This window comes from Podarcis pityusensis, assembly GCF_964106645.2.
Source record: "Podarcis pityusensis genome assembly, chromosome: 14".
Classification (NCBI taxonomy): Eukaryota; Metazoa; Chordata; class Lepidosauria; order Squamata; family Lacertidae; genus Podarcis; species Podarcis pityusensis.
Window position 1 is genome coordinate 23,461,496 of NC_138039.1, and position 24,670 is coordinate 23,486,165.

A 24,670-nucleotide genomic window follows, 5' to 3' on the forward strand; every position below is an offset into this window, starting at 1 on the left:
CAAAACTTTTAAAGATCCAGCCCTGCCAGGGAATCCTTCCTGCTCCGAATATTCCCCGCCTCGCCTCTCAAAAGGGTGGCTGCAGAAAGACGGGGATGGCGCTTTGTACGAGGCCAGAGGCACGCTTTGCTCCCCTTTCTGCTGGGCGCTGCTTCACCCGGAGTCCCGAGGCCGGCCTTCGAAAAACGGGTTGGGGGTCCGGGGAGAAGGGCTGCCTTGCTCCAACGAACTCCGCCGCCCCTTTTAATTCATCCCAGCACCGAAGGTTCTATCCCAGCCGCTTCTCCTGACCCCGCCGGCATCTGGGGGTCTTTCTCCCAGGCTGCCCTCGGGGGGAAGAGAGAGGTTACTGCAGGAGGAAGAAGAAGGGGGGACCCCCTCCCTCCCCATCTCTGGAAGGTTCCGGGTTGCAGCCTGGAGGAGGCGGGAGGGCGCAGCTGCGCCTTCGGCCTGCGAGCGCTCAGGGGGGCGCCGTCCGCTCGCTAGCTGGCCCATCGGTGCGCCGCCGCCGCCGCAGCTTCCAGGGCCGGGCTCCTGGTCGTCGTCGTCGTCGCGGGCGCAGGCGGGAGGGTCGGGATGGTCCCTCGGGGCGGCCCAGCGGCGGCGACGCCCCCCTAAGGGCCGCCCCCTCGCCGCTCTCCGACCGTCGGAAGCGCCTGGGGCGCAGGAGGAGGCGGCTCGGGCGCTGCTGCCGCGGTTGCTGCTGCACAGGCTGCGGGCTGGCCGGCCGGCCATGGCCAAGGAGCAGGACGCCGAGGCGGCCGGGGCGGCGTCGGCGGCCGCAGCCGGGGCGGGAGGCCCCCCCGGGAGCCGCGCTCGCCAGCAGCCGCCGCCACCACCTCTGCAGCCGCGCCTCTGCCACATGCTGAAGGGCGACAACGGCTACGGCTTCCACCTGCACGGCGAGAAGGGCAAGAGCGGCCAGTTCATCCGCAAAGTGGAGCCCGACTCGCCGGCCGAGGCGGCGGGGCTGCGCGCCGGGGACCGCGTCGTCGAAGTCAACGGGCTCAACGTCGAGAAGGAGACGCACCACCAGGTCCGGGGTGACGGTGGGCGCTCGGGGTAGGGTGGGGGTCGACGGGAAGCCGCCAAGGCTCAGCCGCAGTCTGCTGGTGCTAGTAGGGCTGACAGTGAGCCTCCAGCCTCAGACGCAGTCTACCGTTGCTGAGCACCTGCGACACCAGAGGGCTCAGGTGGGGCTTCCCTAAGGAGGCTTGGGTGGACCTTCCTTGCCACGACCTGGCAAGGCACGTCTGACTCCTAAACTGGCATCTGTTTTAGTTTAACAACAGCGTTTGGGAGAAGAGGTGTCAATTAGTTAAAAGCAGGGCATCAATTAATTAAAAGCAGGACGTCAGTCAACGGAATCGATCGATGCTGGCAACCGTCTGACGTGGTGGCCAGATGGAACCTCCTGAGGCCACGCAGTCTACCTCTAAATGACAACAGCCCCCTGGGGGCAAAGAGCAGGAGCTGGCTGTCACCTTGGTGTTCTGCTCCGGAGACCTTAGAGGTGTCCGAAGCTGTGGGCTAGGGACTCTTAGCCTGATCCAACCTGACTTCTGGATGTGGCTGGGGTGGACTTGGAGTGCCAGACTGAGGGGAAATGCCCTTTGGGGGAGCAGAGGTGAAGGCAGGCCACCAAGATAGGAGCCAAAAGGACTGTTCCCGTCCTCCTGCTGCTCTGGGACTGCCTGATAAGGGCTTCCAAACCAGCTTGCTTGCTCTTGCTGGTAGATATGTGTGAAGGAGGGACCCACCTTCAGTGCCCCTTTCCTGCCCTGGGTCTCAGGGTTTTCAGTTAGGAAGCTGCCTTGTACTGAGTCAGTCCATTGGGTCCGTCTAGCTTAGTGTCGTCTGTAATGATTGGCAGCACCTCTCCAGTCTTTCAAGGAGGGTTCTCGCCCAGCCCTACCTGGAGATGCTGGGGATTGAACCTGGAACCTTATGCATGCAAAGTGGACATGGTTGTGGACCTCCTAAGGCCTTCTTAGTTATGTGTACTTGTGAAGGTGCTGCAGCAGATACACGTCTCTGGAAGCCTATAAGCTTCTTGCGGCTGCAAATGTTTCAGGCATGCAAGCCCAACGCCTTAGGTAATGTTGGAACGTAGGAAGCTCACATCAAGTCAGACTATTGATCAAGCTGGATAGCTCAGTGGCAGAGTACCTGCTTTGCATGCAGAAGGTCCTGGGGTACAATCCTCAACAATGGCATTTCCAGGTTAGGTTGGGCATATCCCTGGCTGCAACCCTGGAGAGCCTCTGGCAGTCAGTGTGGACAGCACTGAGCTGCAGCCCTTCCCCAAAGATCTGAGAATGTAGGAAGCTGCCTTATAATGAGTCACACCTTTAGCTCAGTATTGCCTACACTTACTGGCAGTGGCTCTTCAAGTTTTCTGGCAGGGAGGATTTCCCAACCCTACTCAGAAGAGGCTTTAAGCAACCCTTCGTACGGGTGCCTGACACCCCCTCTACCTACTTGGTCCCCACGACTTGCTCGCTGGATGGATGTTTTGGATCTGCCAAGCTGGGTGCCACAGTGTCGTCCCTTTTGACAAATATACCCCCCCCCAGCACCACTCTGTGTCTCTTGAGATTGGTGCTCTAGTGAATGCCTGAGGCTTGAGCTCTGGATCCTCATGGTGATCCAAAAGAATTAAGCTGGGCAGGCAATTTCGTTTGCAATAACAATTTTTATTGATGCTTGTCCAAAGATATGCAAAAGTTCATACCCAGTACAAAGTATCTTTTTATAATACGCCAGAATAAAAGAAATGCTTTTGAAATCTAATCTAAAAAGGAATGGAAGCAAAAATAAGAAAACAAAGGAACATAAAATAAAGAGAAAAAGGAAATAAAATGAAAATTTCACATGCAGTCATGGTCACTCCTTCTTGGAATGCATATCGTGAAGCTAGGGCGAGTATAGAAAAAGAGCAGTGATAGCAACTGAGGTTTTTAGGCTAAGTATTTGCTCTTATAAACAGAGATTTTATCCTGTAGGACTTTTTTTGGCTTAGACAGAAAGGCAGCTAAGTACTGTGGTGAATTGTGAATGGTGTAGAGAGCAGCCGGCACCAGCTTGGCGGCTTCCAGATGTTGTCTGACTTAATCTGTTGTAGTCCAGCAACATCTGCAAGGCACTAGGTTGGTGACACTTAGCACAGCGTGAGTGAGTAGAGAGAGAATCTCAGAATGTTAGTTTTGGGGTTGGCAGCCCGCAGTCTCTGGGCAAAATCTGCCCCGCTCCCAGTTTGGCGCCATTTTGCCTCTCGGTTATCAAGCCGGGGAGAGCACAAGTTGGATGTAGATGAGCAGCGTCTCTGGAAATGAGACGTTGCAGCAGGACATCATAGGATGTTGGCTGTGTCCTCACCTTCCTTGCCAAACCTGGCTCTCAAGTGAAATTAGTTTCTGACAGAAGAACCTAAGAAGAGCCTGCTATGAATTTGTCCAGTCCTTTTTTGAAGCCATCCAAGTTTATAGCCGCCATTGTATCTTCTGGTAGCAAATTCCACAGTTTAACAATGCTATCTGTGCAGAGAAATACTTTTTTGAATCTGTCCTGAATCTTCCAACAGTCAGCATTGGATCAACATTCAGCTGACTTGGGCACCAACTCTTGGGATTATCTAGATCCACATGGTTCAGGATTCAAGAAGCGGTAACTTCGCACTGTATGAAATACCTACATTCAGTCAGTCAGACTTGTTGGAAAGCATAGGTCATCACAAAAATGCAAACAGGATAGATCACTTTAGCACAGGTGGCCCCAGCAGATGAGCCGCCATGTTGTACAATAGGGTTGCCAACCTAGCACCCGCATGCGCCATGGTACCCATGGGTGCCTCTGGGCAGGTGCCCTAGCTTCTGAGCTTTCTTTCCTTTCTTATCTATTTAAAAAAGTAAGTCTTCAGCCCTCCTAGAAAGAAAGTTATGGAGTAAAATGTGCAGGCACCTTCTATGAAATGATTGTGGTGTGGCTTACCTTGTACATTTCGCTTGGTACTGAGGGATGCTCCCTGTTGCTATTAGACAGCAACAGCATCAGGCAAGACTATATGGTCAGGCAACCACGTCTGAAGCTGTAGAAGTGAGTAGTCAGTGGACAGGCAGAGATCAGAGGTGACAGTGGCAGTGATGGGGTGAATGGGAATGTTTGTAGGAGGGTCTTTCTGTTTGCGCTGGAGAGAGTAGCTATGCCTTGCTCTGAGTGTGGATGCCAAAATAATTGGAACTTGTATTTATGCCCTTTTAAAATGTGGAAGAGGAGGTTATTGGGTTGTCTATTTATTTATTTTTTGGCTATTGTTATGTATTTTCTGCTTTCTATATTGTGATCTTATGTTGTGAAATGCCCTGAGATCTATGGGTATAGGGTGGTATACAAAGAAACAAGCAATCAAATCAAGCCCCAAAGAGGATTTGAGAGGTGATCAGCTGCTCTCTTGCGTCACAAAAATGACCAGCTTCCCTTGCTTTGCTGAGGAACTTACTCCCGCCAAAGCCCAGTTGCTTCCAGGAGTGTGGAGGCCTTTGTTTTTGACCCACCTCTGCCACTGCCTTACTCTGTGGTCCTGGCCTCTGTTCACTTCCCTTGGCCTGCTATGTGTATTGCTTGTGTTTTTGCAAAGCTCCTTGAATAGCTCTGTGTTCCTTCTGATCCTTCATTGCAATTGCTGCACAGTTGAAACATTTACTTGCTCTGCGGTTGAGCTCGGAGGCCGTCTTAATGGGAAGGAATGAGCAGGCTGGAATCTGCGTCGGAAATCAGGTTTTAGGATTTGCTTTGTTTTGTTTTCAAGCCACGGGGGTTTCCTTTCGTTTGTGTATGTAGGAGTCGAGCTAGATTGGCAACGTTCTTCTTTAACTCTCTAGCTCAGGTGAATTAGTTGCACAAAGCATAAAGCATGAATGCCTCTGTGGAAATTTTCATATTGGTAGATGAATGCAGGCTTGCAAGTAACTGCTCGCCTGGGTCGGCTGCAGTAAGCAAGAGGTGTCCCTAGGCGAACAAGCAACGGAACTTTTCCAAACTGGAAGAAGAGGCGAACAGGTGATTCCTACCCCCTACTTCTCTGGGGCCCTAAATGGTATGTGTCACCAGGTGGCTGATGCAAAGTGGCTCTGAAAGGGAGCAGAAGGCTTGCCTGGCACTCGCATTGTTGCTCTTCCAGCAAGCGTATGATTGGCAGTGCCTGGCTCATTGCCTCTGGAGATTGCAGGCAGGAAGGATTTTCCAGCTCCCTGGCTCAGTTTAGTTAGTTCATTTTAAGATGGACTGCACTCTGTAAATTTCACACCGGGGCATTCTGTCATCCACAGAGACTGGCTGCCTAACCTTGTGTTCAGGGTAGATGAATGAAGAGGCACTTAGGTTCTCAGCATCGTTTGTCATTTGGTACCTTGGTGGCTGGACAGTGTCCTCTCTGAGAAGCCACATGTGGGCAAATGCAGGAGCAAATGGCTGGCATGGGTTGCCATCACACCTCTTGACCATGCAGGCAGGGCCCGTGGCAGACTCTGCTGGTCTCCCTGTCATGCTTTTGCACAGCTGGGAAAAGCATTCAATGAGCAGAGCAGCGGAGGAGAAATGGACCTCCTCTCTCTGGTTACTAATTGCCTAAGGGGCCTCCTGGGATGATCTCTTAGCACGTGGCAGGTACATGCTTGCAAGAGGTAATCCTGCACAGCATCTGTCTCTGCCTTCCCCAGCCTAGTGCCCCCCAGATGTTTTGGGCTACAACAACTCACATCACCCCCAGTTTCATGCAGTCATGGAGGGCACCAGGTTGGGGAAGGCTGTTCTCTCTAATATTTGCTTAACTTTCACAGATTTTAACTGTGTGCCATCTGCTATGAATTTTGGAAAGCTGTTTGTCCATCTGTTCTTTTATGCATTTGGAAACATTCTTAAGATACAGTGAGCAGATTTTGCATGTTGGCCCCTGAGATCAAGGAGCAGGGTTTTGGCTATTTTTGGGTACCATTGGATGCCATTTTGCATCCAGACGGAGGACTGATCTTTTCAAAAGTGTACCGATTTCAATCACTGAATCAATCAATCAATCAGTCAATTACGGCAAACAACCAGAATATTTAAACCATAATTTCTGCATAATTCTCTACATAAACAATAAAAATGATTGATCTGTGGTTTAACAACAATCACTGATTTAACAACTGCATTGTTTGTTTGTTTGTTTTTTGTTTCTTCAAATTCCTGAGCCACCTGGCTAACAGGTTCCCCCTGTACCAAAGGTAGCCCAATTTACTGCCTTTAACAGTGTTCAAACATGCTGCTCCATCTTTCCTTAGTATAAGGCCATCTCTGATATTGTGAGCCCCACTAGGTCAAGCAAGTCCCCACTTAGCCCAGCATTCTGCTTCCTACAGAGGCTGGCAAGGTAGTCTCAGGAAACACATAAGCAGAGAATTCAGGCTGCAGCCTGCTTCTATGGTCGTTTGCCTCAGCATCTGGCATACTCAGGTAGACGTCCTCTGAACATGGAAGTTCCAGTTAGCTGTAATTAAGAACATCAGCTGGACCAGACATTAGGCCTGTCCAGTGTAGCATCATCCCATTGTAGCCAAACAGATGTCTCCAGGAAGGTCAAAGCAGGTACCTGAAGGCAGGTATCCTCAGATGAAGGTATGCACCTCTCAGATTACAGAATGCTGTTCCAAAATACTACCTGGGACTGCCTTTGGATTTTGCTAAAGTTGTCCCCCCCCCCTCGCCTCAGTTGAATACACTCTGAAGTTTCCTGCCAAATCCTTGCGTAGAGGATCCTGAGAGTTGGTTGGAAAAGTTGCAAAGTTAAATTGAGTCAAGGGCAGATATAAAACGTTACAGCTTGAGTTATGGGTCCGTGGCATGTCAGTCTGCGCACTGTTTTTGATAGCTTGGGGGGGAGGGAAACTTACATAACTGCACTGGGCAAGCACAGAATTTGGATAAGGTCACATCTGCTGACATCAGCCCCAGCCCATGAAAGCTAGAGATGCCACAGCTGGTTGCCTTGTCTTGAAGGTGTTACAGTGACACACCAGAACCAAAGTAACCTCAAAGAACCAGTAGACATACCTTTAACTTGCCTTGTCCACCAGTATGGTTCTTTCTAGTGAATCAACTAAATATTTAGTGGATTAATCTTAGGTAGGTCTTGCAGCCATACTTTTCTGTTAGCTGAAAGTTCTACAACCCTTGCACCACCCCACCAAATCCTCGAGTTTGCAAGACTGTCCCATGCCCCTTCACTTTTTTCCACCCTGCTCCCTACACTCTGCCCTGAAATCCAGAAAGTGAATGCATCACAGCTCTGCTCCAGTATGGTGCCAGTGTGGTGTAGTGGTTAGAGTGTCAGCCCAGGACCCGGGAGAGACAAAGGTTCAAATCCCCATTTGGCCATGGGGCTTGCTGAGTGACCGTGGGCTTGTCACAGTCTCCTAGCCATTTTTTCTTTTAAAATTAATTAATATTTTGAAGCTTTTCAGTTGTACAAAATAAAGGGGGGGGAGAAAGAAAAGAAACATAATACAATATATGGTAACAGATATATGATTCTTATTTATGCTTAATATATGATTATTAATGTACTATGTTCTGTATAAACTTGTTCCAAATATCAGTATATTTACCCTTTTTTAAAAAAAAAATTATACTTTTCAGATATATACATTTCACTGATTTTCCAGTCATTTTGACATTTTAAAACTTGACTTCCTTCCTCTTCTTTCTGTGGTTCTTTAAATTTATTTTTAATACCTTCTGCATATCCAAATTAACTTAACTTACTCATTTATTTACTGTATTTTTCCGTCTATAAGACGTCCCCATGTATAAGATGCCCCCTACTTTTGGGTCCTCTAATACACAGTCCACCCTTGGCACTATCCATGTATAAGATGCCCCCTAATTTTTGACATTTTAAAAGGGGAAAAACCTAGTCTTATACATGGAAAAATATGGCATCTTCTTTAAAGATATACTCTTATGTAACTGCAGATTGTTATAATAACCCTGCCAGTGTTTTTATCTGTTTACAGTTTATCTGTAACTATTCAATAAACCATTTCCATACTTTTTTTATAAAACATTTTTTATCAGCATATTTAGCCAAACAAACCCTGCATCTATGAGCCATCCGTTCATATGTTGCAAGTGCTGCCGTGCCTTCAATCCATTGGTTAAAGGAAACCATTGGTTAATAGCAGGCTTCCTCAACCTCGGCCCTCCAGATGTTTTGAGACTACAGTTCCCATCATCCCTGACCACTGGTCCTGCTAGCTAGGGATCATGGGAGTTGTAGGCCAAAAACATCTGGAGGGCTGAGGTTGAGGAAGCCTGGTTAACAGGCTATATTAGCCCAACCTACCTCACAGGGTTGTTGTGAGGATTCGGTGGAGAACCACGAATGCCACCTTGAGCTCCTTGGAGGACAAAGCTGGGATATAAATGCAGCAAATAAATAAACGGAACGCACCAGGCATACGGTTTGCATTCGGCTGAAATTCTGTAGCCATAATTGCTTGGTTTCCGCCTCTGGGAGTCCCTGCTCATTTGTTTTCTTCCTTTCCTGCCCATCCTTTGCCAGGTGGTGCAGCGCATCAAGGCTGTGGAAGCGGAGACTCGCTTGCTGGTGGTGGACAAAGAGACCGACGAGTACCTGCGGAGCCTGCAGCTCACCTGCACCGAGGAGATGGCCCGCACGGGCATCGTGGCAAACCCCGAGGTGTCGCCGGTCAAGCCGACTGCAAGCGACAACAACGGCGAGGCCTGGAAGCCCCAGCTGGACCTGAGCAACCGAAACCTCAAGAGGCACAAGCACAGCTTGAGCTCGGAGAGTGGGAAGAAGGTAAGGCCAATTTCGGGCGCATTCGGAGGGTCGTGTGGGTGTAACTCTGGGCAGCCAGAGGTTTCTGGGTTGCTCTGGACTTTCCAGTATGATGGCGGCCATGCGCAAGCGTGATTTACCGTATTTTTCGCTCTATAAGACGCACCAGACCATAAGACGCACCTAGTTTTTGGAGGAGGAAAACAAGAAAAAAATATTCTGAATCTCAGAAGCCGGAACAACAAGAGGGATCGCTGCGCAGCGAAAGCAGCAATCCCTCTTGCTGTTCTGGCTTCTGGGATAGCTGCGCAGCCTGCATTCGCTCCATAAGACGCGCACACATTTCCCCTTACTTTTTAGGAGGGAAAAAGTGAGTCTTATAGAGCAAAAAATACGGTATATTTCTCCGCTTAAAGCACGCTTGCACCACTTTATGTCATGGCTCCCCTCAAAGAATCCTGGGAGCTGTAGTTTGTCAAGCGCGCTGGCCTCGCAGAGCTGCAGTTCCCAGCACCCATTGCAAACGACAGTTCCCATGAATGTTATAGAGCGGTATGAGAGCACACTTTGAAGGCATGCTGCACGTGCCTGACGGAGTTTGCATTTAAAGAGGAAGCTACCTCATTTGCAATTTCTGAAACAACACGTGAAACAGAGAGCAGACGGCCTTTGAAATTCTGGATTTTGCAAAGCAGTTTGCCGGCCAAGTTATGCGTAACAGAATGTGTATACATGTGTGCATAGAAATGCCCCTCTTGGTGAAACTAAGATGCAAAAATGCATTGTATTGGGGGAATTGTATTGCAAAAAAATGTGTACTTCGGGCAAAATTGCTAACAATGATGTAGATATCGGGAGAGATCAGCACTGAAATGCATGACAGATTTTCATGAGGACTAGCCAAACTTATATGGAAATGTGTAGATGTTAAGGTTTGGGAAATGAGCTACTGAAAGAGGCTGAAATGGTCAGATTCCCCCATCCCTTGCCCAGCCACTGAAAACGCCTGATTGTGTTTCTCTTGGGCTGGAGGTGGCAGATGGACTTGCTTTGAAGGAATGCAAAAAGGCTGGCCGGGTGAGTGGGTAGGGTCACCCAGCAGCATTTTGACTGGACATTGGGAGTGAGTGTCGGGACTGTGATGAATACACAGCAGAGGGAGGTTTTTAGTTGGGCTTTCCTGCACTAGGGAGGGGTGTGGTGGTGGGAGGGATAATCTGGCATTAGCGGAAAGGGAAGGGTTAGGGGAATGAAGTGGTCCTTAGTTACTCTGTGGCAAATGAGGTCAAGATGTGTCGTTAGGGCTCTATTTACAGGCTCCTGGGGTCATGCCATCAGCAGATTCTCTAGGCTGAAAAGGGGGCTAAGATATTAGCTCCATTAATTCCGACCTCATGGCATGTGAGATGGAAGGTGTGCCCATTTGGTGGTTTGTAGCAAAACAGGCAGGCAAAATGGGAATTCTGCGACCACGAAACCCAGATTCTGTGTCCTGAATAATTGAAGGGAAGCTAAGCCGGTTTGCAAAAGTTTGCAGACAGTTTTGGATTGGCTCTCAATAGAGTAAAGGGTATCTGTTTGGGTGTGGGCAGAAGGAACTGCATGGATAACTGAATTCCCAACATTTGTTTGAAGTAGTGTTCCCCCTCCTCCTACCCAGGCCTGCAAAACTTCTTCTGCATCAGACATGACTCACCTTGGTTCTATGCAAATGTAATTAAATTGGAGAAATAAATGACAACAATAATTAAAAAAGTCAGAATTGCTACCTAGCTGAGAAACTTGACAAAAAAATTCCTCTCTCATCCTGTATTGAAAATGGTTTTTCATAGTGGTGTTTAGACAGGCAGCCTTGTTTTAAAAAACAGCCTCAATGTGGACTAGTGATTTGTGAGCTCTTCTTTGAAATACAGTTAAATTTACAGAATAATCCTATCCATATATGCCTGACCTTTGCATAGGCCATTGGGTTTGTGTGTAAGAGAGAGGTATATTGGGGTTTTGGTTGCTGCTGTGTTTTAATTTGTATTTTGAATCCAGTTTTTTTTTTAATGCTGCTTTTCATTTTATAGTTAAAATTGATTCTGAAATGTATGCATTTCCGCCCTGGGACCTTTGGGTGATGGGCAAATTATTATTATTATTTGAAATGAGCACATGAATAAATATTTTTAATGGGGCTTGCTCCCAGGCAAGGGCAGACAATCTTGCACCAGGTACGTCTTAAACCGGTCGAGAACCCTACTGATTTTATAGGTGTCTTTGCATTGTAATGAGCCCCAGGCCAGGAGCCCTGATAACCTCAGGCAAGCACATGCAGCTCAGCTCCTGAGAATGCCGTCATGTTCCCTTGACTCCTTTACAAATGCACTTCCGCTCTTGCTGCCGCTCTGCACAGGCTGTTGAAAAAGAGAAAAAGCAACAGTGAGCAGAGAGGGTCACCATCAGGTCAGGTTTATAAAGCTTAAATTACAGCTGCTGCGAAACACCTTATAAGAGAGACCCTGGGGCAGGATCTGCAGCCTTCCCAGCACTAATTAGCCACTTGTGATGTTTTCCAGGGGAGTGGGTGGAAATCGATCTCTCGCATGTTGGGGAGGGAAGCACCAGCCCCTCTCCTGAGTAAAGTTGAACTCATGGCAGGGTGTACCCCACTACAGTGGTACCTTGGTTTAAGAACAGCTTAGTTTATGAACAGCTTGGATTAAGAACGCTGCAAACCCGGAAGTAGGTGTTTTGGTTTGTGAACTTTGCCTTGGAAGCAGAACATGTTCCTCTTCCTGTTGAGTGTGTTCCCTTTGTAAATTGAGTCCCCCGCTGCTATGGGAAAGCACACCTTGGTTTAAGAACAGACTGCCGCAACGGACTACATTTGTAAACCAAGGTATCACCGTATGTTTTTTTTTAAAGGGAAATAAATTAAATTATATGCCCCACGGAAATCTCAGTTCTGCAACCTGGCGAAATGAGGCAGATAAGCATATTTACATTTTTGTCCCGCCCTCCTCTTAATCCTCATTATTGGGGTGAGGGGCAGTGACTAACATTTTCTGTCTGCTGTAACTTTTGTTCATCCATATGTCCCCCTTAGCTAGCTTCACAGAGTTCAGTACATAAATGGATCTGTGCTTTCAGGTTTATACTGAAGACTATAGACCTGCTCTTTAAAAAAAAAAAAGAGCATTAAAATCCATTTCTGACGTCTTGTAGGATTGTGGCCTTTGGCGCACAGCACTGGCCTGGCTGCTCTCAGGCAGACTTAACTGGTGAGGCTGTGATTTAGAGTCCTCTGCCACAGAACTGCAGACCCTCCTCAGACGTTTTCCAGATTCTATACAGGGCTGGCTTTTAAAAACTCAAAACATTCATATCCAGCCCAGGAAAGGTTCGTTTTATGTCTTTTATCAGAGAAGCTCCGATTGCGAGGGAAGATTGCACGGTGGCATGTTTTTGGCCTCAACTGTGTGCTTTTCTGAGAGGACAAGGAAGATTCATGGCCGTTTGAGAGCCTGCCACGTTGCTGACACAGTCCAGTTTTAACTGTTGCTAGAACCAATGAGACATGTTATCGTCCCAGGCAGGTAGCTCAGGTGGTTAGAGCTTGGTGCTGATAACACCAAGGTTGCAGGTTCGATTCTTGTATGGGACAGCTGCATATTCCTGCATTGCAGGGGGTTGCATTAGATGATACTCAGGGCCACTTCCAACTCTACACTTCAATGGTTTGGGATGGTTTGTTGTTGGTTACCCTCTAGAACAGCAGCGGGGGTAGTTTTCTCAGCCCGAGGGCTGCATTTTCCTGTGGGCAACCTTCCAGGGGCCACATGCCTGCAGTGGGGAGGGCTAGAGGCAAAAGCGGGCAGGGGAATGAGTGTCAATATTACCTTTGTACAGTGGGCTAGTTTCTACATCCGCTGCGCTTTCCATCCTCCAGGCAAGCAGGAGACATCATCAGAATTCAAGGACGTGTCCCAGGCAGGCAATAATCCTCCAGGAGGGGATGGAGCAGGGGCGTGGCTTCGGGAGAGTTCCGAGGGCCAGATAAGAAGCTTGGAGGGCCGTAGGTTCCCCACCCCTGTTATAAAGCATGTTGATGTTCTTCTTGGCACCTTGACCCCCTTGGCTTTTCCTTCTCTCTGCCCGTCACCACGATTCTTATTATCGCTATCATTTCCCTCTGTCATTTCCCCTTCACCGTGCTACAGTTCCCAGCACCCTTAAACTACAGTTCCCATTATGGGAGGAAGTGCTTTAGATGTGTGCTGAACGTGCTTGAAATCTGCGGTGTGGATCTGCCAGCGTTCTTGCAGAAAGCGCAAGCTCCTAACCGAGGGAGGGTCCGGGGCGGGCATGGGATCAAAGTGTGCGCTCGGTGCCATACACATGACCTCAGAGCATCCTCCTCTCCTTCTCCCGCCTCCCATTAGAGTTCTGGTCAGGAACTTGAACCGCCTGGTTGTTTTTGAGTCGGGGTGTTGGCAGGAAGCCCCTCCCAAGAAGGAAGGTATCCACCCCGCAACAGAAATTTCCTCTGCAGCTGTATTTTTAGTGAAACACAAAGCAAGTGGAAACGGTTGGGAGGTGGGAGCAAGATTAGCATCAGGATGGGCTAGGCTGGGCCCCACGTTTGTTCCCAGGGACACAAGCGAGCGCCGTGGGTCTCTGGACCAAAGGAGCTTCAGATTCCCAGCAGAAAGGGTGGTTGCTGCTGAAGAATTGTGCACCAATGTCTCAGTGCAAGACTTAGCAGTGTGATGTTTCCATGGCCAGGATCAGGCCGCTGGGTGCAAAAGAACAATACAGTGGTACCTTGGGTTACATACGCTTCAGGTTACAGACTCCACTAACCCAGAAATAGTGCTTCAGGTTAAGAACTTTGCTTCAGGATGAGAACAGAAATTGTGCTCTGGCGGTGCGGCAGCAGCAGGAGGCCCCATTAGCTAAAGTGGTGCTTCAGGTTAAGAACAGTTTCAGGTTAAGTACGGACCTCCGGAACGAATTAACTACTTAACCCGAGGTACCACTGTACTCTAAAATCATCTTGTTAGTCCTCATGCTGGCTCTAAAGAGATGGAAGTAGTACCCCAACATCTTGACCCTCTTCTTCCATTGCCCAGGATTTTGTTTATTTATTGTGTATTTGTTGCATTTATATCCCACCCTTCCTCTGAGGAGTACATGGCTCTTTTCCTCCCCATCTCACCCTCACGACAACCCTGTGAGGGAGGTTAGGCTGAGAGCGAGTGACTGAGATCACCCGGTGAGCTTCATGACAGAGTGGGGGATTTGAACCTTGGTCGCCCAGGCCTTAGTCTGATGTTCTGACCACTACACCACGCTGGCATTGCATGTGGTGATAAGAGGTTTTGGCTCAAAACCTGCCTCGGTGCATGTTTTACGCAGATAAAATGGGTACAAAGATGCATAGTTTGCGAAATACAAAAGTGCTTCAGAGACAGTGTTTTACGCGGGTTGAAAAATATCAATTTGTAGATTGATGGAGAAACAGGAAGTAGGAGACTTATGAACGAACACATGCAAAACGGAGACATATCAAGTGATCTTGAGCGTGCAATAAGGAACAAAAACCTCATTATCCAAAGGGGCACTCCCTTATCCCTGATCTAACTCAAATGAGATAGTGAGAGCCAGTGCAGTACAGTGGTTAGAATATTATTATATAACCTAGGAGACCAGGGTTCGAATCCCACTGGGCTATGAAGCTCCCTGGGTGCTCTTAGGCCCGTCATTACCTCGCAGGGTTGTTGTGGGGACTAAATGAGGAGCAGCTGCCTCTTTTTTCTTCCCCGGTTTCCTGCCTGGTGAATGGGTCTGTAAAGGACTGGGCAGTCTCAAATTCTCAATCTCTCTCTAGCCAGATAAGAAAGAGTGTTGGTTTTTTTTAAAAAAAATGTAAACTTCCTTTATTCGGGGAATTAATTAATAAGCCAGAAACTTTCAAACTCACTCACTGGCTTGTAAGAATATTAAATAGCTGTAAACTAATTAGGAATATGTTGGCAGGACCCAGGCGACTGCGTGAGCTCTCGTGTACTCCTTATTCTGCAGATCCCCAGCTTAATCTTTTACATCTGACTGTTTAAGCGTTTGCCTGACAAACAGAGCAGCATTCAGGCAAGCCACAGATTTAAGTGGTGGCTTTAAAGTTCTCTGAAGGGCCTTTTAATTCCATTAACGGGTTGGCGAATGCGGGATTAGCGGGTCATTTAAGACCTCTGAGCAGCTCTTCATTGGGATTTCTGATAAAGGAGCTCTGGGGAAAAACCCAAAGGCCCCAATAGACCAGAGCTGATTTTCCCACGGGTTTGAAGGGAGCAGGAGGTGTTTTAGAAGCTCCCGGAGGAGCTGGAAGAGTTAGAGGCAAATTGAGCAGTCATGTGCTGACAACTCAGAACCATGGAAGGGACCTGAGGGTCATCTACAATGCAAGGCCCCCTGCAATGCCATGGGTGGCAAAAGAGAGAGAGAATTGAGATTGCAAAGTTGTGCACTTGGAACAATTGATGCAGGTTTCTCAGACTTCTCAGTGTGCACTCATGATGGTGTTGGCACTCTGATTCCATAAGAAGAGCCTGATGAATCAGGCCAGAGGGGACCTAACTTGCCTGACATCCTGTTCTCCCAGTGGCCAACCAGAAGCCAGTGGGAAACTCTCAACCTCACACATCTAAGGCTGGAGGGGAAGGCTTTCAGGTCAGGGAGGATGATGTCCAGCTTCAATCCCCACACCTCCTGTTTTTAGAAAACAAGCGCTATCTCAAATTTGAGATAGGCCAGTGTGTCTGGTCCCCAGGAAAGCAAGATGTTCAACTTGGTGCAGAGAGGGGTTGGGGAGAGGAATTATTTTGAGCCAGGGCCTAGGCTTTTCAGAGGCATATGAACTAGTAATGGAGGCGGTGCCTCTGAGCAGGACTTGATCTCCTTCCCCTTACCACCAAATAACCATAAACTTATAAAGTCCACAAACTAGAAGCCTCAGGTCCCAGTTCCTCTCTTCTTAGAAATTAGATGCAATGATTCTGTTAAAGGCTCATGGCTACTGTTGTCCCTGGATACCTTTTTGCAGGGGAAAGAACATCAACAGACTTGTTGCACGATCTCCTCCACCCCATCTTCGGTGTCCTTTAGGGCCTCCTTTTGCTTTCTCAGAACCAAGCTGCTCACAGCTCTGTTCTCTTTCGGGGAAAGGGCCTGCTGGTGATGTTTCCTGGAAGCAGAGCTGTGTTTATGCCAACGGCCCAAGCGATTTGGTGATGATGGGTGGTGGGGAAAGAGTTCCATTAACATGTCTGTGATGATCTCTAGGGATGGGAGATCGCTAGGGAGGGGGGAGAAAGTCGACCCAACTGACAATCAAAAGCGAACCTGCCGAATTCACACTTTGCAAAACAATGCAAGAACCAAAGCACAGTCTCCTTGGAAATACGTGCTTTCCTGACTTTTGCAGTGCAGTTGTAATGGGTACAAAAATGCATGTGCTAAGGTAAAGTGTCCATAAAAATGCACATATTGGTAAAAAAGAGCATGCTAAAGGGGAAAAATTGCTTTGTAAACAAGTGTACTTTAGGCAAAACTGCATACAAAATGTGTATATTGGGAGGAATTTGCACTAAAATGCTGATGAATTCTAAGGAGGGTTTTCAACAATGCAAGCTGATGTGGCGAACTGAATTTAAGACTGGAAAAATGAGAAGCTGAAAATGACAGATTTCCCTCTGCTTAGGGATCACCCAAGGTGGCTGGGCAATCTTCTCAGGATTCAGAAAAAGCCAATCTCTTGCAGTTTTGCAGAGGATACTGCAAGGGCACTTTGGCGGCTGCCATCGATGCTGGGTCAGTGCCAGCGTCGGTGGGTGGCCCCAAGGGGGTGTGATGAGGGCAAGGAGGCTCCCCTGGGTTGTGGGTGGGCTTGCTCCTTGGTGAGAGATTGGAGCAGCTGGCAGGTGCATGCGTGTGGGTTCACCTGGCTCCCAAGAGTGAAGTGGAATGGCAGGGAGCTGCATCTGTGGTTAGAGCATGAATCCAGCTCAAAAACGCATATTCAGTGTGATTGGTGGGAGATTTTGCTACTTCATATTCTTTTCATTGGTTGGTTGTAATTAGAATCCTGTTAACTGCTTTAGAGTGGGTGTTTTGGGGCCCCAAAGCAGTATATATAGAGAAATCGTAACATTTATCCAGTTTTTAAGGATTATTTTATGGATTGTGTTATTGTATGATTAAAAAAAAAATCTATTTGCCTGTTTGCAAATTGCTCTATGGCTTTTGCAAAGGGTGGCAACATAAATTATCTAACTAAGGAACACACTGCTACATTGGAACCCCTGAGAAATTATCCCCTTCTTTCATACCACTAGGGTAGCCATGCAAACCCTTTTTTCAACATGCCAGGGAGCTGCCTTTTAGCCTTTTACAGACAATGTGGTCAAGATAACTTGCCTTTTTTAAAAAACCTCTGGCAAAAAACAACCTCCCTGGCTGACTGTTCTGAACAAAGGCTGGGATCTGTGGACAGGTTCCCAAATGCTTCAGCTGTAATTCAGAGCAATATATCAGGATTATCATGCCAGGTTAATAGCTATGAAGCCTTCTTGATAGACTCTGATTAAAAGCACCTTCAGAAGCCAAGTGCGTCATAATGGAGACAGATCTGCCACTCTGGAAAAGCCTGCAGTGATGGAGAGCAGAATCTGTCAGGGTCTTGCAGACAGAATAGTCAGCGGATTGGAGCGCTGTTCCTGTAAGCAAGGGCTTTTTGGTGGGGTAGTGGGGGGAAAGAAGGTTAAAATGGAGACATGGCAGGGCAGGCTTCGCCAACCTGGTGCTCCCCAGATGTTTGGACTGCAGCCTCGTTCAGCACAGCTGTAGGATGCTGGGGCTGATGGCAGCTGTAGTCTAAAATATCTGGAGGGTGTGAGGTTGAAGCACAGGAGGGAGGCACAGTTGCTCTTGTGCTTGAATCTTGTTTGAGGGTTTCCCACTGGGGCATCTAGTTGGCCACTGTGAGAGCAGGATTCTGGACTAGATGGGCCATTGATCTGGTCCAGCAGGCTCTTCTTATGTTCCTAGATTAGGGAAGGCTTGGGTAGATCTCTGTTCTGATCTTGCAGGGCACTATTTACATTCCTGCTAAAGATCTCGATTAGCCGCTTAGCTTTAATTAACAGCACTGTTATGTCAGCTCAAAATTTCCTCTTGTGTTGACAGTAAGCCATCTAAAGTGCTGTTCCTGGCCTAGGTAACATTTCAAGGCCAGCAGCTTTGGTTGTTGGTGTGGAAACCCTCTCAGTCAAAACCAAGATGTTTCCCCCCCCCCCCCAGCTGTCTTTGATGAAAATTACATTTACAGTGGTACCTCTGGTTATGTACTTAATTCGTTCCGGAGGTCTGTTCTTAACCTGAAACTGTTCTTAACCTGAAGCACCACTTTAGCTAATGGGGCCTCCTGCTGTCACTGCACGATTTCTGTTCTCATCCTGAAGCAAAGTTCTTAACCTGAGGTAATATTTCTGGGTTAGTGGAGTCTGTAACCTGAAGCGTATGTAACCTGAAGCGTATGTAACCTGAGGTACCACTGTATAGCTTTAATAGTAGTAAGAAGTGGAACGTACATAACATGACTGCTGAATCTCTCCAAGAAAGCACCCGTAGTCAAGAAATGGAAGCCAACATCTCTCTGAGGAGAACCATTTTGCTCTGGAGATGGCGGTATCAACTGAGCTGCTATCGGCCTAACTGCCATGGCGAGTGACAAAAAGCCAGCACATTCCAGGTACGCCCTGGAAGGCTGAGGCCCCACCCTGTAAGGTCAATAACTTGTTCTTGCATTATAGCCATTTCCAAAAAGGTTGGGTCACCTGGATATTTCTTAGAGGCCTCTGAAGCCTGTTTCACCCCCCATTTAACTATAAGCATTCCGTTCTTTTTTAAAAAAGTGAGCATCAATACAAGCTGTTCATTGTATGAATCTTAACAACAAGAACTTGCTACCTGAGTTCCTTTCCTTTCCCCTCTTCATTCATTTTTCCTTTTGTGTCATGTCTTTATAGGTTGTTAAACCTGAGGGCTAGGACTGTGTTGTGCTCTATTGATCTGTAAGTCCCCCTGAGAGCTTTTTCTGGCTGAAGAGCAGGGTGTTAAATGCTTTGAATGAGCAAATAGATAGCAATACTAATGATTTGCGAGTGAGTAGCTTGATCTGAACAGGCTAGACAGCTTTGGTGCCCAGGAGACTGTGAGTAAAGGCAGTGGGATCAAAAAGGTTGAGTTACACATAACTGATTTGAACTCAGCTTGTGAAATCTTTAGCTTCAGATTTGAGGCAGGTCTCTAGTGGAACAAAAATGTTTTGAAATGTGGGACCTACAGGTTCAGCAAAGAATTATAGACACACATCTTCTTTGACTTCGGGATTATGTTTTTGGATGCTGCCTTAGGAGAGGTTGAGGTGCTTGAAGTGGGATGAAGATGAGTTGTAGGATTCAATGTGGAGTTGCTTTATGTTGAGCCTTCCCGAATCTGAAGCCTGTTTTGGGCTTCAGCTCCCATCATCCTCAGGCAGCTCCATGGTCCCAAACATCTGGAGGGCACCAGGTTGGGGAAGGCTGGTAAAATATGTCTGCTCTAGCATATATCTCCCTAAGGAGATAATGGACTTTTAGGAGGAATTTAAAGACCTTCCTGTTTCCTCAAGGCATTTGATGGCTAGAAGATAGTATTCTTGGTAACCCCATAATCACCAGCTGAGAGAATGTTTTTAGAATGTTTCTAACTGTTTTTAGAATGCCTTTGACTATGTTTTTATTATAATTGGTGTGTTTGCCACACTGAGCTTTTTCAGGAGGAAGGGCAGGGCAAAACATTGAAATAAATAAGGAATATGGTTCCTTGACAAGGGCCTCTAGTGATACTAGGGTCTCCGCAGCAAGGGAAGCTTGCAGTGTTTGTGACTTTTTAGTTTAGAGAAAGGTTGGGCAAGAGGTGACACAATACATGTTTCCAAAATTATGCATGGCATAGAGAAAGTGGATAGAGAAAAGTCTTTTTCCCTCTCTCATAACACTAGAATTTGTGGACATCCAGCAAAGCAGAATGTTGGAATTCAGGATTTACAGAGGATAGCCATGATGGCTCCACAGTTGGAGGCAGCAATGCTTCTGAATACCAGTTGCTAGAAACCACAGTGGCAGACAGTCACTCTTGTACTCAGATCCTGCTTGTGGGCTTCCTATTGAGGCATCTATCCCATTGACTCATTGGCCTGATCCAGCAGGACTCTTCTTCATCAGGGCTGGTCCAGCCATTGGGCACCCACTTCATGTGGCAGATTTGGGATGGGTGGGAAATACCAGTGAGGGACTGGAGAGCAAAGCAGGGGAGGGGGGGAATTAAGAGCTTGCCCTTCATCCTTTTTGCCTTTAAGATGCTGCCCCATCAACAAGGCAGCTTGTTGTGCTACATGAAGTATGGTGTGTGCCTTTGTGGGCACCATCTTGTCTGCCTCAGGCAGCGACATTTCTTCATCTGGCCTTGCCAGTCATTAAAAGCAGGAGGACAGGACAATAAAAATGGAGGAAATGTACACAGGAAGTGTGGGGGATTCAGCAGTGGGGCTGATGGGTGCTGTGGGCCCGCAACACCTGGAGAGCACCAGAGAAGGCTGTTCTCTGTTTGCAGCAAGATTGGAACGTGTTGGTCCTGTGCCATGTTGCTATCAGTTCTCCTGTTGACACAGCCGTGACACAAATGAAGAAGCAGGTCAGGAACGCCTTCCAAGCTGGAGCAAACATACTTGATCAGCTCCAGCCAAAAGCAGAGGTCCTTTCTGACTCCTCTCCAGGCTCACGCTACCTTCTTATGCAGCCAGGGTATAAAAGGGTTGGTGGCTTTATTCGTGAATATTGAATATAGTAAGGGCTGCTGCCCGTTTGCATGGCTTTCCAAACCCCTGACTTGCCTTGCCAAGCCCCAGCCCATCTCCTTACAGCTCACCCAAACCCCCATCCCATCACAGCTCCTATATCCCCTCACAGCTCCTCTGTGTCACACCACCCAAACTACTGTTATGGTAAGAAATGCCACTGCTTTCTACAAGTGGTTCTTTCATGCCTTTCACAATCAGTTCTGGATGTCTGTGCCCATCAGGGAGAAAACACCTATCCCTGGTGCTCACGGCCACCTGACTGCCATGGAAGATGTGGATAAATTTTGGGTCGGTTTCAACACTGCATGTCTTCCTTCCTTGCTAAGTTTCCTTCCAGTTTACTGTGAGTCTTGGCGATCTTCAGATAAACTCCCTGATGAATCACTTTGGTACCAGCTGATAATGTGGTGCTTTGTTCTTTCATTCCCTTGGCGCCTCTTTTTCCAGAAAGGTAGATTGTTCTGGTCTCTTGCAGGATAAGCAAAACCAGAGGCCTTGGGGTCCTCTTAAAGTTTGCTGTAATAAATGTGTTGGTCTTTAAAGGTGCCACAAGCTTCTTTGTTGTTTGTGTGCTGCTTGTATACTTGGCCCTGCATAACCCAGTTTATTGTGTAAAACCGAAGAAGTTGAGCAGATTTTTAACTAAAAAAAATCGTTTAAAAACAAAGCAGCTATTTTTTGCCCTCTCTCACACCTTTGTTAGAGGGATGTTTGCCAAGAGGCGAAATCTTAGACCATAATGGCTGCTTTCAGAGTGTATGGAGAGAAAACGGTTCCTGGTCACTCTGTCCTCTTTGCTTTGTCTTGGATCAAGATAGATTAGATTCCATCGCAGCATTCTTCCCAGCAAAGGGCAGGAATGGATTATATTTGGCTGCTAAGCTGAAAACGGAGCTGATAGACCCTGTCCATCACACCACACACACCTCGCCTCTCCGGAGATGGCGCTGCTCTCTGCGGGGTTATCTGACCCAGCTGATAATTCGTGATTTGTACCTGCTTAAAAGTAAATTGAAGAATGTGGAAAGGTGGAGACGTGCTGGCTGGGAGTTGTATCCTAAAACATCTCTGCGGTTTCACAGGGTTGGGCGAAGGCTGGCATAGGATATGCAGTGCTCAAAGTGACGTGTGTTGGTAGAGGCGTATGTGAACAGTCGCAAGACGGTTTTTATCAGGGGCTTAGCCACGTGTGTTTCTGGAAGCTGCTGCATTTTGATAAGCTGGGTGGGAATGGACGGCTGAATTCTTGCAAGCTTCTTTTGATTTAATTAACTGGAACATCTGTCCCTGGACAGTTTTCAGAAGGGTAGAGAGGTGGCTGTGTCAGTTCCTTGGACCCAGTGACAAATGCACAGAAGCTGAAGCTGCAATAAAATTTGCCTTTGAGATGTTCTTCCTGGTAGTTAAGTTTATGATCTTAACGTGTGATGGGGAGAAAGTGGATGGAGGAAAGTTTCTGTCTCTCCCCAAAAAAACACTAGAACTTGCGGACATCCAGTGAAGTTGAATGTTGGAAGCTTCAAGACAGTCAGAAGAAACTACTACTTCATGGAGCACAGAGTTAGATTGTGGAACTCACTTGTACAGGAGGCAGTGATGGCCAACAACTTGGATGCCTTTTAAATGGGATCAGACAAATTCATGGAGGGGAATAAGGCTGTCAGTGACTGGGGAAACCCAGCCAGATGGGAAGGGCAGAAAACAACAACAACAACAACAACAACAACAACAACAACAACAACAACAACAACTCATGATGGGTCTGCTGGAAACCACAGGGAGAGAGAGGGCTTGTGTGGTCAGGTCTTGCTTGTGGGTTTCCTTTTGGTGTATGTGGTTGGCTATTGTGGGGTGCAGGGTATTGGACTAGATGGGCTATTGGCCTGATTCAGCAGGGCAAATTATTATGTTCTGGTAAGATAGTAAAGAAAGATTCATGGCCCTTTTTTGCTCGCTCTCCCCCCCATAAATTATTATTGTATATAAATTATTTCCCTTTGCCTTGTACGTGTTCATTTTAAAAGGAATGTACAGAAAAGAACAAAGTCCATTTAGTTTCTAAAATAAAGCCAAGGATCTTACTATGTTTATGCAGAATTTTCAGCTGATCTGCTGAGGAACTTCTGCACATGTTCTAGGAGGGGAGAATAGGATTCTGGGGCAATTTGGGGGGGACCCATTTGGAGCCAAACTGGATGGGATAGGGCAGCTACGTGCTTGTATTTGTTCACCTACAGGAGGGTTGCGGAATTGTTAAGAATACATGCATAAAATGCTTATACTGGGGTAAATGTGCATAGAATGCATATATTACTGAAAATAACATTAAAAATGCATAAAAGTAGGGGAAGTCACTTTGCAAAAACATGTATCTTATGGAAAACTGTATGTAAGCATATCTATATTAGGAGAAATCTGCTGACAAATTTTCATTAGGCTCTTTAATGTGAGAATTGAATTTAGGATTATCACTTTTCACTGCACAGTTTTCCCACCTTTAAATTGCATAAGGGCATTACAACGTAAAGGGCTGGACAGAGAGCCAAAATTGTGATTTTGTTAATGTCCACATTTGCTAAGAGGATGTTTGCGGGAACAAAAAAAAAAAAGTGTGTTGTAACTTTACACACAGGCAGCTCCTGCAGGAACGGAAATCAAGGTCATCTGCTGGCCTTGCTAAATAGCAAATGCTGCTGCTGTTATTATTAATGATAATATTTATTCAAAAGCCTGAGCTCAGTAGCGCTAAGAGGATGAGATTTGGGAGGCAGGCATGCCCATTTACTGGCAACAAGATGTTCCTTTGCCAGCTGTTCTTAGTTTGGTTTGGACTTCGACATGAGCTTAGTTCAAATGTAACACCCAACCGTGGTTTCAGGCCTGGTGCCAGTGGTTGACCAGGTCAGGCACTGACTAAGGAACCCTGGAGCTTGGAAGGGGGACATCAGAGTGCCAGTATGGTGCAGGGGTTAGAATGTTGGGACTATGGCCTGGGAGACCAAGGTTCGAATCCACACAGCCCTGAAACTCACTGGGTGACCTTGGGCCAGTTACTGCCTCTCAGCCTTACTCAGCTCACAGTGTTCTTGTATGGATAAAATGGGGCGAGGGAGAACTATGTACCTGACTTTGAGCACCTTGGAGGAAAGGCAGTATACAGTGGTACCTCGGGTTAAGTACTTAATTCGTTCCGGAGGTCCGTTCTTAACCTGAAACTGTTCTTAACCTGAAGCACCACTTTAGCTAATGGGGCCTCCTGCTGCTGCCGTGCTACCGGAGCATGATTTCTGTTCTCATCCTGAAGCAAAGTTCTTAACCCGAGGTACTATTTCTGGGTTAGCGGAGTCTGTAACCTGAAGCGTATGTAACCTGAAGTGTATGTAACCCAAGGTACCACTGTATAAATGTAATCAAGTAAAAAAGAAAAAGAAACCTCACTGGCCCAACCCATCACCATTCACTGACTGTCCGCCCACTAGGCCCCTGGATGCTTTTCAGCAGCACGTGATGGAGCTGCTTTTGAAAGTGACCCAAGCGCAGGTCTCATCTGTGGTGGCTGCCTGCTATTTTAAATTACCAAGAACGTAATGGCCCACCTCATAGATCTACGAAACCTATTGTTCTCTAGATCTGTAGGCCAGGGCATCAATACCTCATAACAACAGCCTGCTAGATCAGACCAGTGGCCCATATAGTCCAGCAACCTGTTCTCTCCACTCCTGCGGTTTCCGGCAACTGGAAATTGAGACGCATTTCTGTCTCCGAACGTGGAGGCAGAGCATAGCCATCATGGTCAGGAGCCATTGGTAGCTTTCCCTTCAGTGAATTTGTCCAATCCTTTTTTAAAGCCATCTAAGCGGGTGGCGCTGTGGGTTAAACCACAGAGC

General features: G+C 47.3%; 1 protein-coding gene across 4 annotated transcripts in view; it reads left to right on the forward strand.

The window, feature by feature from the left end:
• Positions 1–598: 598 nt before the first annotated feature.
• Positions 599–24,670, forward strand: part of NHERF2 (NHERF family PDZ scaffold protein 2) — a 60,897-nt gene continuing 36,825 nt past the window's right edge. For 3 of the 4 annotated variants that reach the window (XR_013979565.1, XR_013979566.1, XM_080981717.1), the window contains exons 1-2: positions 602–1,036; positions 8,600–8,860. Coding sequence is in view for 2 of the 4 variants with exons in the window: in XM_080981717.1 (XP_080837843.1) it covers positions 734–1,036; positions 8,600–8,860 (564 nt within the window). In the remaining 2 variants the exon portion in view is untranslated. Of the gene's footprint in view, positions 1,037–8,599; positions 8,861–24,670 lie in introns of all 4 variants that reach the window. The other variant, XM_080981718.1, reaches the window with a different exon arrangement.